General features: G+C 32.6%; 1 protein-coding gene across 2 annotated transcripts in view; it reads left to right on the top strand.

The window, feature by feature from the left end:
* The window catches only part of LOC145247466 (ferry endosomal RAB5 effector complex subunit 4-like), a 67,742-nt gene that overhangs the window by 34,877 nt on the left and 13,604 nt on the right, over positions 1–19,261 (top strand). For both annotated transcript variants that reach the window (XM_080109261.1, XM_080109260.1), the window contains exons 4-7: positions 11,178–11,307; positions 13,141–13,209; positions 14,704–14,885; positions 17,674–17,737. In XM_080109261.1, coding sequence (XP_079965387.1) covers positions 11,178–11,307; positions 13,141–13,209; positions 14,704–14,885; positions 17,674–17,737 — 445 coding nt within the window. The remainder of the gene's footprint in view (positions 1–11,177; positions 11,308–13,140; positions 13,210–14,703; positions 14,886–17,673; positions 17,738–19,261) is intronic.

The following is a 19,261-nucleotide window of genomic DNA, read 5'->3' as shown; positions in this document are numbered from 1 at the left end:
ACCCTTTTTTTTAAATATTTAAATACGTTTTTTGTGCAAGACAAAAAATGTCAATTGTTAACTTTTTGGGAAAATTTAACATTTAAAATTGAATTAAAAATAGTAGAAAACGTTTTACATTATTCTGTTTTCTATATGATAAAATTCAGGGTTTTATCTTTCTGGAAAAAAAAAGTTACTCAGAAATAATGGATTTTAATAAATGTAATTTAGTTTTAAAAAACAACAACAACTTGATTTTGCGGCCATTTTTGGCGGTGCCTACTCTATACTTATTACTTGTATATATTAATGTTTTTACTTATTACTTGTATATACAGGGTGACCCCCCAAAAAAACAAAAGCTAAATGGAGGCCATCTAGAACATATGCTGTAGAATGGAGAAAAAAAGGCTTTTTTGTTTTGATGTAATGTTTTAAATATAATAAACTAGTTATGACCAAAGTTTCATTTCATTCGGAGAAAACACTAAGAAATGGGACCTAATTAGAGTTGGGCCCCGTTTTTTTTTTTTCTTTTGGGTCGCCCTGTATTATCTATTGTTTATAATTACTGATTCCCATATCGTATTGAATTCTATATTAGGTCTACTTAGCAGTTGGTTATTCCCAGCATCTACCATTATGGGACGAAGTAAAAATTATAGACAGAGAGAAATGGTGGAGAGTAAAACCACTTAAATACGCAGCACATATGCTGGGAAATAAAGTGCAAATGAATTGCATTTATGGTTCTTCCAAAACAACGCATTTTATTATCTTACAAAACCTCTTTGCATCATCAACGCTCTGATCCGCATCTCGTATCAATTGAAATGGATGGCTCTCGTCTTGGGGAGGCTCCATGTTTTGACAAGCTTCTGGAATTGACCTTTACTCCTGATCTGAAATGGAACATGTACATCAAATCTGTTGCCAAGGTCACTGGGAAAATGGTGGGATCCTTCTACCACTCCAGTAGATATCTCACTCCTAATGCAGTTCTCTATCTATATTAGAGCCAAGTACGACCAAACAGAATGAATGTACTAATGTTTTCATTTAACAAGCTTAGTGACAGACACCGTTATTTTCTCTCCTCCTCATTTCTTTCCTCTTTCTGCTATTCATATCTTCATCTTTTCTATTGGAATGATAGAGATCAGTGGGGGTAGTTTGCTCCCATGTGTTATTAAAAAATTGAGTTTTGACTTTTCTGAGGTTTCTATCAGCTGGATTAAATGCGTTCAATCTTTCTAATGTTCTTTATCAATGTCGGAGGGGGGGATATCTTTTTGCTGCTTATCAATTAGTTATGATGGTTTCTGTCCTGCTATTACTTCTGAAAGGTTTCACAAATCTTTGTGATGTCTTGTAGATTCTTTCATGTGTACATCTTTGAAGAACTGATCTGCTTTACGCCAGAGAGCCTTCACCTTTCAGCTCTTTCTTTGAATCAGGTCTAAGTGCCTCATTAATTCATTGACTAAAAACGACTGTGCCATGCATTTTATATACTGAGGGTAGTGATTGGTTTCTTTCATCTACCAATCATTTGCCACATCGACTCTTGCTGGAAGGTGATTGGTCAACTGTCTGTTCCAGACAGTTGCATATCCACCATGCATTCCAAGGACAATTGCTATCTCACGTCCTGGTTCTTAGCCAGGGTCAACCTCTGGGGTTGACACTTTGTCAACAATTGAATTGTTATAGTAAATGGACATTTTCTTTTAGCTTAGAAACCGATCTTAGCAAAAATAATTAATTGGGTTCCAATTTTGACTTTGTTTTTTGCATTTAATCTATTATTCAGCCAATACTCATAAATGTCCACCCTGCTATCTACTAGTGGATGTATAGTTAATGTAATCAGGGCCCATAGGTATTATAGCAGTTAGCTGATGGCTCCAGTCTCCCTGATGGCAACTGGGATATCGGAAGCAGAAAAAGGAAGAAATAATCCTAGCCAGACCATGTATAGGTCATACCTTCATTACACACTCTCACCTGTTAAAAAAAAGCCCCCCCCCTCTTTATGCATACTCTGCCAGAGACTTCTGTCGATTAAACACATACTAATTGTACACAAAGGCTTTAAAATAAGATCCCGGTTCTTCCAAGTAAACAACCTTGAAAAACTTTTCAAATAAGATTTATTAAGTTTTCTAAAAACGATTGGATTGTACTGGAAGATCTAAAAATAGAACAATACCCATCTCTATTCTACAAACCAGGAACACCTCTACAAGCTAAGAATGATTCCATAAACCAAAATGCTTCAATAAAAATCCCTCATTTGACCCTAGAACAACCCTGTAGTGACCAATAGGGTAGAAAGCACAAATAAACATGCAAACAATAAGATAGTGTAACATGTTTAATAAAATCTGTTTGAAAAATATAATACAATTATGTTTGGTCTGAAAATAACCCTAGATGCTGGATGTGACAGCAGAACATTTTTTTCGTTGTTTTGACTCTTGAGTATATATCCGTTAATATCTTATGTTTTTATATTGACGTATGTGGTTCTGACTTGATTAAGTGTTTGTGTCAGATATATACCCGAGAGTCAAAAGAATGAAAAGAATATTCTTTTGTCACAGCCCTAGTTATTAAACACCAAACAATCCAAACGAAAGGCCCTTGCAGATATATTTCTGCTCTATCATTATTTTTAAGGTAAATATTCAATTGAGCTTCAAACCACTGTCAACAATTTCCCCATCTGTGTATTTGTGTCTAAAACTAAATGCAAATTCTATGAACAAAATTTTTTTTCCTCAAACTGCCCATCCGTGGAACTGTACCACAGGCTGGTTTCCAGCTGACTATAACATGGTTGTTTTCAAGTCCAATATAAACAAGTTCTTGTCGAACCATCCTCTTAAATAATAAAATTCTATCCAATTCCCACCACTACCCATCATTACAGTATTGTTTCACTGACCTTCCTTGATACTCATTAACCTTTATTCTTGATTGGTCATGATAACTGGTGACTCCTTTGTAGCCCCCCCCCCAAAAAAAAACAGTCTGAAACCTGTAATTAATGATACCTTATCTCCAAAATATCAAATACTTGTCAATAATATGTTTATACTTTGAGCTCATTGACACCAATCTTAGTACAAGACATTTGTATACAGTATTTTTTTTTCCATATTCACCTAAACAAGGCAGATTATCACTTGAACATGATGGGTTATTATTTAGAACCCTGTCTACAAGGACACTACGTAGAAAGTTGAGCAGCAAGATGTTTGTTCATATTACATTTAAATTTCTACAAGGTAGTACAGCTAGAGAAGCAGGAGAGAATTTGACAATATAGCAGTTTGTGGGATGAAACTATGAAAGCAGACAGCTCTCCAGCATCCGTAGACTTCCACTGTAAAAGGGTTGAATTTTGGGTTAGTTAGGGTTATTTGCGTTGGAGCACATTCCATTAAGATACTTGTAAAACAGGCACAGATGCAACCTTGTGTCAATGGGTCAGTTTGGAGCTGGGTGGACAGTGCAGGACCTATCAGGTTGGAAACACTTTTTTGGGACCCTGTTTAAGAGGGAGAGACTAGTGGTAGATGCACCAGCCCAGATGTGGCAACAATACTCTCCTATTTACAATGTCTCCCCACGGGACAGAGTTAGACACCAGGGTCGTTTTTTAATGTGGAGAAAAGGAACAAAAATAAAAATTGTCTCAGTCGTGAAGGATTTCTCCTTCACTGACAGAGAACAAGAAATTGAAGTGCAGCATCTGAAGAACAGATACTACACTTTGAGGTATTTATTTGCTCCCCCACTGAGCAAATTAGGCACAAGGCCGATTTTTAAAGTGAGGAGTGAAGAGGAAATGGGGACCAACTCCCCGCGGAGTAGGGGAGCTGGATAGTGACAATTGGTATGAAGGCTTGCCCCTACATTGACCAAAGTCTTATATGTGGTGTTTCCCCCACGTATGGTCTTTGCTTGCAGTATCTGCCGGAACAGATACTACACTTTGAAGGCCAAGTAGTTTTGAAACCAATCTTATTACAAGACGTTCTTGTGGCAACAGTACTCTATGCATGGACAAAATGTGGCTTTGTAGTGATACAGGTAACTGGAAGATGTGAGTAGTTTTCTAGCACAGTAGTTGACATGGAAATGTTCATGAAAAATTGAAAGAAAACCATCTGGTGCTACCAGATCAGGCTGTCTGAAGATATTGGCTTCCCGAGACGAAAGGCACCTAACATTGATGCTTTTTGTTTTTCTGCTTTTGCAAAACTTACATTCTACAGAAACAACAACCCACCTTCCCCCCCCCCCCCCTTTCCTTCTTCCTATTTCCCTTTTCTCTTTCTATCTCCCCCATTTCCTGACTGGTTTCCTAACTTAAGTTGTACCAAACATTAATACTGTAACCCTTTTTCCCTCTCTCATTGCAAAACTCATTCATGCTCTGCAAGCCAGGGAATAAAAATGATAAAATGCACGATAAAACAACCAAACCAAACCAAACACTACAAACTATCGATTGAAGATACAAAAAGCTTGAAGAATAAAAACCTTTTATAAAATAACTGAATGCAACATGAATACTGTTTCCAAATTAACTGGATTTGGCATTAAATAACCCGAAAAGGGTTTATATGCCGTAAAACAAAACAACCAAATCAAAGAAAACCAATAAGAAATATGCTTGATACCATATTTATAAGCAGTATATAAGTCTATATACCTATGAAGCGGAGTTGTTTTTTTTCTTGCTCTGACTTTGATATTTAAAGCCTACTTTTTTTTATTGATATTTGATTGCTTCCCCACAACAGCGATATGTGACACAAGGTCATTTTTAATGTGCTCCCCAAAAAGGGGCACTCTGGCAGTAGTCAAAAATAAAAATTGCGTTAGTATAGAAGGGTTTCCTCTATATTGACTTGGTAAACTTAAGTGTAGCATCAGAACAGATACTACACTGCGAAAAATTTATTTCTAAAAAATACAAAAATAAATTATGCACTAGCTCATTCAAACTGTTGGGAAGGGGGGGGGAGAAAAACCAATAAGAAATCTGACTTCATATACTTATACTTATAAAGTTCAGTCTTTTTTCTGCTCTGACGTTGATATTAAAAACCTACTTTTTCTATTTAAAAATTATTAAAACGGACTTCTTGATATACTCAGTCATGGATATGTGAGCGATTTCATGAAAGTTAACTAATTTTCATATTCCTTTTGAAAAATGATTGTTCATTAAGTAATTATTCAGTTTTTATTAGATGATTGGTTTCATTTAGTTATCAGGCTTAATTCTTTTTATGCATAGTTTCTACATTGTGCATAATTACCTAGAATTCAAGATGAAAACATTCTAGCGCACTGATATATTTATCTATCTATCTATCTATCTATCTATCTATCTATCTATGTGTATATTTAGTGACATTTTGATTTTGTTTTTAGCTTGTAAAAATAGCTGCTAAGAAGTAAAAATGCAAAAGAACAATTGACATTGGCAGAAGTAAATCGACTAACTTCTGACCATGCACGCATATACATTTTTAGCTTGAAGTCACTTAATATTTAGTATTTTTTATTCATCTGGCAATAACTCAAATGGTAACAACAGAGGCTGGATCACTGAATGTTTTGATTTCGATTTCAACTGATGGCGCCAAAGTTATTTAAAAAAAAAAAAGAATTTTTTTTTTTTTTACTTTTGAAATCATTACTACATATCTTGGGTACAATATAATAATCAATAAAATATTTACTCTATAATAATAAATACAAAATCTGCAAAAATATGATATTTAAGCATAATTTATGACTGGGCAATGCCAGGCAGTCTGCTAGTCTCTATATAAAGTTAGGTGTATGTATATGTTTATATATTTTTAGTCCCACGACAAAAGTGGGGGGTGGACCTATAAATTCACCCTTGTCCGTTCGTTTTTCCGCACTTTTCTCAATAACTACGCCTTGGGATTTTTTTAAATTTTGCACAAACATTAAACATTAAAAAAGTAACAGAACGGACTTTCTGGGTAAACTCCGGTTGCTCCCCTAGGGGTGCCTTTTGGTTAAAATGGCTAAAATTGACACTTTTGTGCTTATTAAAAAAAAAAAAATTGATGCCTTGAATTTTATAAAACTTTCTGAAAAGTTGTAACTAACTGATTTCTATTTAATTTTGTTTGTCTATACTTCACAATAACTCTTGGGTGTGCCCCAGGGGCTCTTTTTACAATCGTATAGCTGAAATCGTTATCAATAATTTTCCCCACTCTTTTTCTGTGCCTAAACCTAAACATAGATTCCATGAACAAAGCTTCTTTCTTAGAATTGCATATCTGTGGAACTCTGTTCTGTTTTCCTGCTATCCAACCAGCTACAATATGGTCATCTTCAAGTCCAACGTAAACAAGTTCTGGATAAGTCGTCCCTTTAAGTTACCAAATTTCCACTACTAAATATTACTATGACATTTTCCCTTTGACTACTGTCTACGCATTAACCGTTATCTTCAAGTGGCCTCAGAGCCTTAATAAGTAATGACACCTTTGGAAAAAAAAAAAAAGTAAAATCTTTGTTTGGATGGATGAATAATGTCTACAGAAATGTCAGCAAGTCGAAATGCAAAATGTTTATTTCAACTTGCGAACATATTTCTATTACTTTTGCACATGTGCAAATTCATTCATAGCTTGAAGTGGTTTAATTTTAAATCTTTTCTGTCTGTCGATAGCTCAAACAGTAGGGAACACAGCTGGAGCAGAAAATGTTTTGGCTTTGATTCTAGCTGATGGCACTTAAAGCATTTTCTTTTTCAAATTTTTGAAATCAGTACTAATATATATATATATATCCTCCATAGCCTTGAGCCTCTGAAGGAGCATAGGCCATCCACAACTTTGTAGATGCTTTTGTAGTGAGGAGTTCTTTTTTCGGGGTGAGGGTGCTGGCTCCACACCCAGCTTCCTGGAAGGTGCATACAGCGCTTAGCCTTCCCAAATGGTCACTCATCTGGTACTGGCCAGACTCAATGTTGCTTAACTTTGATCTTGCAAGAACTGGTGTGTCAATGTGATTGTGCCGTACACACACACACACGTACACACACACACACACATACACACACACACATATATGTTAGGGTGATTAATCGAGAATTGGGAAAAATTTGTGCCTATTTTCCAATGCAGAAACAGTTCCTTTATTTATTGAGATTGTCGGACTGACTTCCTCATCTTGGTTGTTATAGTCACAACGTTTCGGCCGTTTTGCTCTCCGGTCTTCATCAGGTGTTTTGTATCGAACTGGGAAACCGTTTGTTAGGAGTCTTGAACCCAACCCTTTATTATTATTATGGGGGTACCGTGTTCGGACTCCAGCTAGGCTCTGGGACATAGTTGCTGATTCTCTGTTTTGAATGTTACTTTTCACTGCCTTCGTTCAGGATTGAACCTTTATTTATTTGATTTTGTTTAACACAAAATCCTTTGAATGCCTAATTGGAGAGAACTTGAATGCCTACTAGACACTATCCTCAAGTGTCTAAGGTCTCTCTGAAGAGGGGTTTGCCAGAAAAACCTGGCATGAGGATATTTTTCCCTAGAAGTAAACCCTGACCAAATATTCAAAATCACATATTATTCGCAGCTCTGAGATCTTCTTTCTATGACTAAACCACATTAGCTTTTACGAGGAATGGTGCACTTTCTCCAAGTGATGTTAGCTCAAGTAATAGCATGAAGCTGGATACTCCACCAGACTAGATAAATTCTTGTCCTGGAATCCAGTAAGACCAAGAGACCAAAAAGAAAGATATACTACAATGTATGAAAATGATTAATTGGGGTGAAGAAAATTATGTTCTCAATTTCTTTACTAACTCAGTGTTTGAGAGATAAAGAACTTACATGGAACATTCAAATACCTATGTATCTCACATAGAGTTCAAGTGCTAGTCCGAGGTAGTGGACCGCTTGATGTCAGAACTTTGACTGAAGTAAAAAAAAAAAAAAAAAAAGTAGTAATAATATAATAATGAATATTTATTGATTTTTAAGCTACCAATAAAGTTAGTCTTCATCATCCGCCACAAAAGTGTTTTTACATTTGAAAAAATATCTGCACATTTAATGGTAATCGGGGGGGGGGGATAACAACTTTATAATTAAATATTTGGAGATTTATGAAGAATTGGAATTGGTAATTGTGTTGGAATCGAAAAATATTGGAATTATCCCATCATTATCTATATATATATATATATATATATATATATATATATATATATATATATATATATATAATATTCAACAGAATTGGCTCCATAATAATAAATACGGTATCTGCATGAATTAAAATATTTAAATATATTTTATAACTGCCCCCTCCCCCCCGTCGTACATAACATTGTCACTCAAATGTTGAACAATCTTAGAAATAATTAAATTGTGTCAAGGTCAGTTTAGTTTCCATCTATGATAAACTTTGTATATTTTTTTAATCTATTTTCTCTGAAATGTTTAACTTTTAATTATGCCTTTGCTGATATACGATTGCTTTTTATGTGCTTCTCTGCGGTCATTTAATCTGAACCCGTATCTCTTCTTATTCTGCAGGCGCATATAATCTTCCTCCAATATCTCGTCAATTCAAATTAATTTTTCTTATCTGTCATTTGTGTAAATGAATTGTTAGATGAGGTCAAAGTTTACTTTTTTTTTTCTCCTCAGTTATTTATGTGCCACAATTACCAGTTTTTTTGTTTTTTTTTACCCCAATATTAAAAACATTATGATTGCACAAAAACTTGATTATGTACATACCTGGTAGGTTAAAAATAGTAGCAATACATGAGAAAAAACTTTAAATAGTTTAAAATTTCTTAATAATTACATATATAGAAATAATTGGATCCGAGAAAGAATCTTTTTAAATCTGATTAAAAATAAAGAAGTTGAATAATAGAAATGTTTTTCAGCAAAATTTTACTCCTAACTAAAACACAGAAAATAATCTTTTAATTGTGAACGAGTTTCAGTAGAACAATATACGACTGCATCTAGTTTTATATCAATATTAAAACGTTATAATTGTGCAAAAACTTCATGTACGAGATGTGATTAATCTGAACTGGATGCTGTGAAGAGCAGAGTGCAAAAGAAAGAAAAGAGAAATAAGACGTTTAGTGTGAACTGTTTAATTTATTTATTTGACTGAAGTTTGATTATTTTCATTTAATTTTGTAATATTTTAACATCGAGGACAAGGAGTCCTGATATGTAGTTATGCAAATCGAGTTGGTTTACATTTGTTGGATTTTTGTAAATAAAAGAAAACGTAATTCGCACTGGAGTCGGCATTTGATTAAGTTGAATTTGATGTTGTGAAGAGCAGAACACAAAAAAGAAATAAGATGTTTGTTAATTAATTTCGTTATCTGGAGTAACAATTCGATTATTTTCATTTAATTCTGTAATATTTATCCATTGAACGTTTCCATTGAAGTTAAAGTTAATTCTCTTTTTCGAATAGACTTTCAAACCTCTTAATCCAAAATATGATCTACCCTAACCCATACTGTTCCAATATATAATTTACCCATTAACACTAACTAACCCTAATTTCTCTGGACGCTCATACACAACCATCTTTCATTGCTGGCCAAAGTGCATTAAGAATGGTAGTGACTATGTAGACAAATAAATTTTGGAGCTCAAAAGGTTGCTTGTTTTAATAGTACCACTCCTGTCTCCATAGCTTTTCAACTTTTTAGTTAAAAAAAATAGGAGGCTTTGCTTTTGGAATAAACCTCATATTTTTCGAAATCAAGTGTATTTGCATATTGTTGGATTTAAATAAAAGAAAGAGCATAATTGTCATTTTGGCGTCAGCATTTATGTGAACTTGGCATTGTGAAGGACAGAACACGAAAAAGGAAAGAAGGGTGATAAGACGTTGAGTAAGCTGTGAGCAGGATTTTTTTTTTTTTTTGACTGAGGCAATAACTTTAAAGTTTCAGTAAAAAGACAGAAGATTAGGAAACTTGTAGTGAAGACCCAACGTCAAGAAAAAGTGTTGAGGTGGTCTATCACTAGTCACTTGTGCCGGTCTCACCATAGACAACAAGGAAATAAAAACACTGGTGCCAGCAGTGAAGGGCCATAGGTTGAAGAAAGCAAAAGGGGAGGTAATGGGCAATAAAAAGAAAGACTATGAGTCATGACATAATATATGATCTACCCATCAACCCTAACCTAAGGGTTAATTGGAGTTAACGGGCAAATCACGTATTGAAATGTAGACATTTCTGTAAAAATTTATCTTTAATGGCCCGAAAAAGCTGAAAACTTTTTTCTGTTAGATTTTCAAGATTTTTAAGTAATTTCGGCATATACACTGAAGTATCGGTGTCAAGGTTTTCAGCAATTGGTTAATTCTGGAATTCAGCTGTACCACAACTGACATGCTAATCATTTACTGGATAAAAATGTGGAGTTATAAGTTGCAGTAAATATCAGCTGGAAGAAATGCCTAACAAAAAAAAAAACACCTACTTCAGTCTTGTCGAGATAGAAAAGGCTTCAGATTGTTAGACATTCAGGCAAAAGTTAAAACTTATGTATGATATCCTCTTACGGAAAAAAAGTTTGGTTGGCAGTGTGCAACACACCTATATTGGCTAACTTAGATCTTGCAGATAGAAAGAATGCTATCTTAGCAAAAACAAAATGGTTGGTGGGAAGTAGTCAGAAGAATTCTCAACCTGATTGATAGATTATTTTCATAATGATTCTGTACCTCTATTTGGAGAGCAATTATTGAACAATTATTTTTCGTAACTCTTTTTCTGTTGAAACATTATTGACATGTTGCTTAATATTTGATTACCGAAAATGAGAATAGCCATTAAAAAGTGATGAATAAATAATTGCATTGGACATAACAGTCTGAAAATATCCAATAATGTCATTTGAGAAATGTTGTCAAATGTTATTTTTATGTTTAAATTAAAAGAAATTTTTATTTTTTAAATTTAAACAAAAAAAAAAAAAAATTATTTTAAAATTAATTTAAAAATACATTTTTTTTTTTTTAATTTAAAAATAAAATTTAAAGAAAGTTTTATTTTTAAATTAAAAAAAAAAAAAATTATTTTTAAATTAAAAAAAAAAAATTTTTTTTCCATATAGTTTCTCGAAAAATTATTCCGAAAATATCCTGACAGAAGAAAACAGTATATTGTTGGTCACGATGTATCTGGAATTGTCACTCAGCTGGGAGAAGGTGCTTCTACGTTCAAAGTTGGAGATGCTGTTGTCGGTAAGTGATCCTTTTCTATACTTATACCTAAATCACCCATAACCTGTTGGGTCAGTATTCATACTTTGCTATAGGTTGATAATCATATTTCTATGAGAAAATATGTCTAAGGATTTCAATCAAAATACATTACATATCAGAGGTTATCAATACAATATCAGAAGCTCTCTCTCACTCTTTCTTCCCCCTCCCTTTATTCCCCCCTCTCTCTCTCTCCTATATATATACACAGCAACAATACACCCACTATTTAACCATAATACATATACCCCCTTTAATCTCAATACTATGTTAAAGACCATATATATTCTTATATATCATACTATATATAATAAGCTTCTCCTTATTTATTTAGAATTCAATAATACTTCCCCCCAACATTCTATAATTCCTCTAAATTTTTTTCATCCCTAATGAACCTTACGCTAGACGCCGCATCTCCCCCATGCTACCTAGCACCTTCTCTACTCTTCTGATAAGAAGCAATAGGCTTCGAAATGCCCTGGCATAAAGAGTCCCTCCTATCCCCCAAATTTTGCCTGCATTCCATTATTCAATAAATGATCCATTCTATATCTACCTATATATAGTTCTGTCTTCATTTCATACTCTTGTTGTCCTATTATATATATATATATATATATATATATATATATATATATATATATATATTTATTTCTTGATTTTTTTTTTTTTTTTTTTAACAATAAATACGGTTAAATAGCAGCTTCACCTCGAAGCTCCTTTTTCTTAGAAAATTGCCTATAATTTATTTGGATTGTGATAAACATGGTCCAGAGTTCGATTCCTAGACACAGTCAAGTTATGCTGACAAGAGGTAGTTATCTGGAAACATGCATGTACGTAGATTATTTTTTAAATTTTTTATATATATATATATATATATATATATCTATATATATATATATATATATGCACACACACGAGGATCATACCAAAAATTAACCTATCTTTTTTAACTCAAAAAGTTTAAGAACTATGAAAACAGGTGTTGTACCATTAAAATAAGCAACTGTGTGTGCTCCAGAATTTATTTTTTTACATAGTTACCACCATTGTCCATGTATATTTGCCAGGAATTCAATTAGACATCTCTGCTTTTGACACATGTCCATGACAAGGATTAATTTCTTAGTCTCACACCGTCAATATCTGCAAGAGAGAGATTAAACTTTCAAGTCATGAATGCATAAGTTCGGTTATTATAACAATGTAATTTGCAATTTCCTCTGATCCATTAGAGCACAGAAAAAATAGGAGGCATTACTTTTGGAATGCCCATTACACATATATGTATGTATGTGTTTGTGTGTGTATATATATATATATATATATATATATATATATATATATATATTAGTGTTGGGACAATTAATTGGAATCGGGAATCAAAAATCGGAATTTTTGGTGGTATTGGAATCTTAAAAAAAGTGTGCCTATTTTCCGATGCCAAAAACGATTCCTTTATTTATCTTGTTTTATTTGATTTTGTTTGTAATAAAATCTTCCACTGCTGGTAGTAATAATAAAATAATAAATATTTATTAGTTTTTAACTATCAATAAAGCTAAAAGCTACAAATCACCCCCCACAAGTGTTTTTTTTTTTCTTTTCGAGAAATTATATGCACATTTAACGTGTTTTTACTGAAATATTTATAGTTAAATATTAAGAGATTTATAAGGAATCTGAATTGGTAATTTAGTTTGGAATCGGTAATTGTATTGGAATCGGATGGGGGGAAATATTGGAATCATCTCATCTCTCTCTCTCTCTCTATATTCATTTTGTTTTCTTTCCTTTTATCTTTAGGTATTCTACCTCTCGATAACCTCAGTCCAGGATGTGCTGAATTTTGTATCTTTCACGAGTACGATATAGGTAAGTAATTCATCTTTTCTAATTATTACTAGTGGGAGGTGCCCGACATTGCTTATGTCGTTAAAAAAAAAACAAAAAAAAAAACTGGACTTGGGTGACATCAGCCAGAAGCGACACTGAAAGCAAAATTTTGTAAGCAAAAAAAAAAAAAAAAATTGATGCGTGCTAGGCATGAACTTGCATAACTTAAATTAATAAGTGAATATGTTATCGATGGACCCAGGAGAACACAGATGTTATAACGTCGCAAATTTAGCTATTTAAAACGGAAGAACGTAATGATGGTTCGTGCATGCGTGGTTTGTAAACCACATCAAAAGCAAGATTTTATGTGACGCCCTTTAAACAAAATGACATTTCTACACAAAATAATTAATGATTTTTTTTTTTCCAGTGTTTTGATATTTTGTTTTTGAGAGATTGCACTTTTTAACAATACCATATTTGTCTGATGTGGATGACAAATGTTTTTAGGGGCAATACAAACACAGACATTTTCCCTTTATATAATAGAAGATGCTTAGTTATATTTTTCTTCATCGTTATCCAAGAAGGGCATAATTGGCTTAATGGATACATTAATCATCATCATCTGTGTAATGTCTGTTTTACATGCTGACATGTGTTGGATGGCTATAAAAAATTCAGTTCCAAACTTGTGTATCTTTGGCAACATGAGACCCCCAGAATCATACGGTACTAAGCACCACTTTTAAACAATGTCAGAAAATAGGTTCCAAGTTTCATGATTTTGTAACCATTGTATCTCTTGAACTAACAGAGATATTCGTTTACAGTTCATTCAACATGAAATGTAACACCTTATCTATCAGATGTTCATTTCAACATGACAGTTGTGAGAACAGTGACAATGAAATGCATTGTTATTGCCTGTTAACATAATAATTAAGTTACAGAAACGAGACAAAATTTTACTGCACTCACATTGCTTCTTAGTCATTCTGCGCTGATGTTGGTGTCCACATAATCCATTCCGATCATCCGGATCATCAGCGTTATCAGATTCTTCACTGACAGCTGCAGTTGCCTGTGAGATCGGGTTTTCTTCCATGACTTGAAAAACAGCTTTTCGTTCATCTAGAACACTTATGGAGATAAGAGACGTGCAGGAACTGGGGTACAAAGGTGAGAACAGAGCCTCTAAATCAGCCAGTTGTGACAAAAGTTGCCTTCATAAACATTGGATTTTGACTGCGTTGTCAGATGTATTCTGTACCTCCGACCTGCACTCTGCGTAGAGGAGAGTTTGGGGAACACAACGGTATACGTAACTCATTTTCCATATATGTGATGCTCAATACTATATAATTTTGAGGGATTTGTATGCACTAGCTACTATAAGCACTAGTTAACTTGACCACTTTAATATCTGACTCCTTGTAATAAATGTTCCTTCAGCTTTAAAGTTTTGTCGCCATGGACATATTTTTTGTGTTTTTAATGATACTTTTCTTTCTTTTCTCTTTTATTCAGTAAAGAAGCCAGAAATGTTAAGTTTTGAGGATGCTGCCTGTGGAATTGGTGACTGCGTCCGGGCATACACAGCTCTTCATTGCCTTTGTCGGCTGTGCGCTGGAGACACACTTTTGGTGATTGACGGGGCAACGTCTTTTAGCAATATTGTCATTCAGTTGGCACTGAGTTGGGGAGCCAAGGTAATGAAGTATTGTGGAAGTCTTGTTAACTTGTAGTCGTCACAGTGGAATATTTATTTTTTTTATTTTAAATTTTTTTTATTTTAATTTTTTTTATGGGCATAACCAGTTTGTATGAGAACTTTTATCCCTAGCAGCTGCATTTCAAAATTCTCAATCATACGAGCTTTTCAAACCATGTTTGTAAAATAAAGGGAAGTAACAAAATAAAATATGAATCAGGATTAAATATTAAAATTGATCTTAATAAAAGGAATCGATGTTTGCCCTCATCTTGCTTGCCTCAAGGATATTTTGAGAAGAGTTACATCCCTTAGATTCTTTGGAGAGAGCAAAGTTCAATGAATGTTGATGTTAGTGTATGTTTTTATATATACATGTGGTATTAAGTTTGCTTGAATCTGATTGGTTAGTTAGCAAACTTAATACCATATATATGAACAAATGATAAATAAAACATGTTAAAAGACATCTTGAAAAAGAGTTAAAAACATATTTAATTTTAAAAAGGAAGCACAAGATAAGTGGATAGTCCTTAATCCGCGGAGTTTCGAAGTTCATGTGAAATCTTTTTATCATTTTTCTTTTACCTCCTACTCCCCTTACCTCACCCCTTTTTTTAACCAAGTAAGATCTGTGACTTACTTGTAGTTTCACTAAATACTTTTACATGCAAAATCCGATCCCGCATTTTGCTAATTCCTGCCCTCTGATGAGGAGAGTATTTCTTCGAAACTCCGCGGATTAAAGACTATCCACTTATCTTGTGCTTCCTTTTTAAAATTAAATATGTTTTTAACTCTTTTTCAAGATGTCTTTTAAATATTTGATTAATCATTTGTTCATATTATAAGCTCTATTTCCTTTTCGGTTTTATTGAGCTTTTACATCTGGTTGAGATTACTTTACTTGTAAATATTAACTCTTTAATATTTATAATATATTTTAAGTTTACCATTTTGATTACCTTGGTAAACTTATTGTAATTTTTATTTATATATATATATATATATATATATATATATATATATATATATATATATTTATTTATATATATATATATATATATTTATTTATATATATATATATATATATATATATATATATATATATATATATAAAAGACCTTTAACATAAATTCCATGCATTAGTCTGATGGTCTCTTATGAGAATGAAACGTGGAAATTTCTGTGTAGTTTAATTATCAAACATATATATAAACAAATAAATGACAAGTCTATATTCCAAATTTCAAGATGTTGACCATCTTACAATTTACTCCTTTAAGTACATTGACATGCCCAATTCTTGACAGCACCTGTTTTGTTGTGCAATATCTTGAAATTTGGAATATAGACTTTTGTCAGTTATTTGTTATATGCTCTGTAATTAACAATACCACACCGTTTTTTTCTTTACATCAAATAAACTCAAATCAAGCATTATTGAAAAGAAGAGCATAAAACAAATAAATAATATCTTTAGTTTTTTAAAATCGGCCCATTAGAACTGGAGTTATGACCATTCAAAGTATCAAATGTGTAGTTCATTGGACAATTTTGCCTTAAGTCAATCCTATTCAAATGCATATAAGCTTGTGACTGAAAACGGTAGGAAATTTGCACAATTTATAGACTAACCCATCTTTAAAAAGCTACATCTTCAGATTTTAAGATATTATGATGAGATTTTGAACATATCATAATACCATGAAGGTTCAGATGGCTGTATTTATGACCATCTCACTTGGTAACTTATGAACTAATTAGCATACTTTAGTTTCATTTTAATGGCTTTAAGTAGAAACATCATAAAAATGGTAAGTATGGCTTCATTATGATATGAAGTATTATTCTGATAGTTATATGGAATAAGTCAGAAAGAGTTGCAACCTTGGTTGAAATGAGTGTCCCTAATGATGGCGGTCTGAACAGAGCTGAAAGAGAGAAACAGACCAAATATCAAAGTCTCATGTATGATATGAAAAGAAACTGGAATCTTAAGGAGATATCAATCATACCAGTTATTATAAGTGCCACAGGGTTTATGAAGAAGAACCTGAAGTCCTATCTAACTAATATTCCTGGTGAACTAAGTAAAAAAGAGATCCAGACAATTGCACTTAAGGGAACAACGAGGATACTAAAAAGAGCTCTTGGTTGGTTTCAATAAAAAGGACAATGTTTGCAGCTGGTCTGGCTGCCCCATACCCAGCGTTACAATCTTCAAAGGAAGAAAATTAAAAAAAAAAAAAAGAAGTCATTATCACATCATGAAAAATCCAAGATGGCGACTGAGTAATCAAAGTTAGAAAACACCATTTTTTTTTTTTTTTTTGCAAAACACAATTAAAATAATCTCTTGCCAGGTCTTTAGTTATTCATTTTTCTCCCAAGTCCATTTTTATAGCTTCCTTGAATGTTTTCCTTGGTCTTCCCTTGGCTGTTTTAAATCTACTGACCCAGGAACTCTCATCAGTTCTTCCAGTGTGGCCATACCATCAAAGTCTCCTGTTCTGCACACATCTTCCTATACGATCTGGGTTTAATTTTCCACGGAGGTCATTTTAAGACTTGCATTACATATTCATCATGTCATTCTTTTCCATGCAGCACATGTCCTCAACTCTGCTTCATCTTGATTATTATTTGTTACTTTGAAAAAGATTGAACAGATTAAATGTTAAATTTAAATATAAAATGTCTATTTTATCAAATTTTATTCAAACTTTTATTATATTTTGTTTTGCAAATCCATTCCGAATAAATTGTCATTTTTCTCATTTCAGGTTATAGCAACAGCAAATTCTCCCGAGGAAAGAAAATATATCACATCAAATCATCCAACTGTTGGTAAGGATTGTTTCGAGACATTTCTTACTGTTAAGTTAAGATACAAAGAATGAGAGAATAATGCATTTAATTTCAAACAAGCAAAAATCGTTAAATTTATTTCAAATCTCGACAAAGACTTCTGAAATCTGTGTTTATCACAAACTCAAACACAATTAAACGGCACAGAGTTTTCTACAATTTATTGCTTTTAATAAATAAACTCGTATTAAAAGAACAAAATTTAAATTTAGACACAGGTTAACTCACTTACACCATAATAAATATTACCTATAATATCTAATATATAAACGGTTATATATGTCTGTCTGTCTGTCTGCATATTTTCATACTTTATCTCCTCCAAAACTAAGTCGCAGAGCAGCGCAGTACTAGGGGCATCAAATGATTGGATTTTTTACAGGCCATTCTTTTATGGATCTTTAATGAGTTAAAATTGTTTTTATGGGGTCAAAAATAGGTAAAAATTGAAAAAAAATCATTAAACGTTTTGCACATTGATCTTAGTTTATTTTTAATCTTTATATTTATGTGTGTCACGTTGGCATGGTGGTAACATCACCAGCTTTGAATGCTAGTTTCGGTTTCAATTCTAGCTGATGGCACCTAAATACTTTTTTTTTTTTACTTTTGAAATCATGACTCTATAATAATATATATGAAACTGGACAAATTGAAATCATATTTAAGTGTATTTTAAGGCCAGGCAAAGCCCCCTTCCCCTGCTAGTTTAATATATATGATCAGTCAATAAATGCCAAAACACAAAGATAAACTCATTTCATTTCAATTACACATCCTCATTTGAATTATAACGGTTACATTCATTAAAAAAAAAAGCATAAATTGCATCATATCTTTTTAAATATATAAACAGCTGTATGACATTAAAAAAGAATCACCTAATCCACAATGTTATAAAACTTTTGAAATGCCAATAACATTTTTGTTCTGAAGTAGAACGAAGACATCCTTTTTGCAAGTATATTTTCAAATATTGTACTAGTATTTTATTTATTTATTTATTTTTTTATTTAATCATCCCGAAGAAGTCTTGAAATAAAGACGAAACGTTGATGAACTTGATTGGTTCCTTTATCTCTCCATCTTGTCAGAATATTATTTTCTTATATGTGTGTGTGTGTGTGTGTGTATATATATATATATATATATATATATATATATACCTTTTTTTAAATAAAATATGCATTAAGTGCACTTGAAAGCCAAATTACAAAGCAAATTTATGAAAATAAACAAATATTTTACTTGTTTTAAATTTATAATTTAAATATATTTTGGAGTCAAATTCCATCCTCGGTTTCTTTTTTCATCTTCTATCTTGCCATGTTAGAGAAAGAAAAGTCAGTAATAAAGATCTGCGTGTTGTCTCTCAGCGGTTGTATTTTGAAATGTTGAGAACGGTGCAGGATTAGCATTTTTTTTTTTTTTTAGGTCTTTTAAAAAGTTATTTATGTTATTATTTTTATGTTACTAGCCTGGCGTTGCCCAGGTGTTTGAGGT

Source organism: Euprymna scolopes, chromosome 25 (genome assembly GCF_053919585.1).
Source record: "Euprymna scolopes isolate OS-2025 chromosome 25, ASM5391958v1, whole genome shotgun sequence".
Lineage (NCBI taxonomy): Eukaryota > Metazoa > Mollusca > Cephalopoda > Sepiida > Sepiolidae > Euprymna > Euprymna scolopes.
The sequence above is the reverse complement of the archived record's forward strand: the minus strand, read 5'-3'. Positions and strand labels throughout refer to the sequence as shown.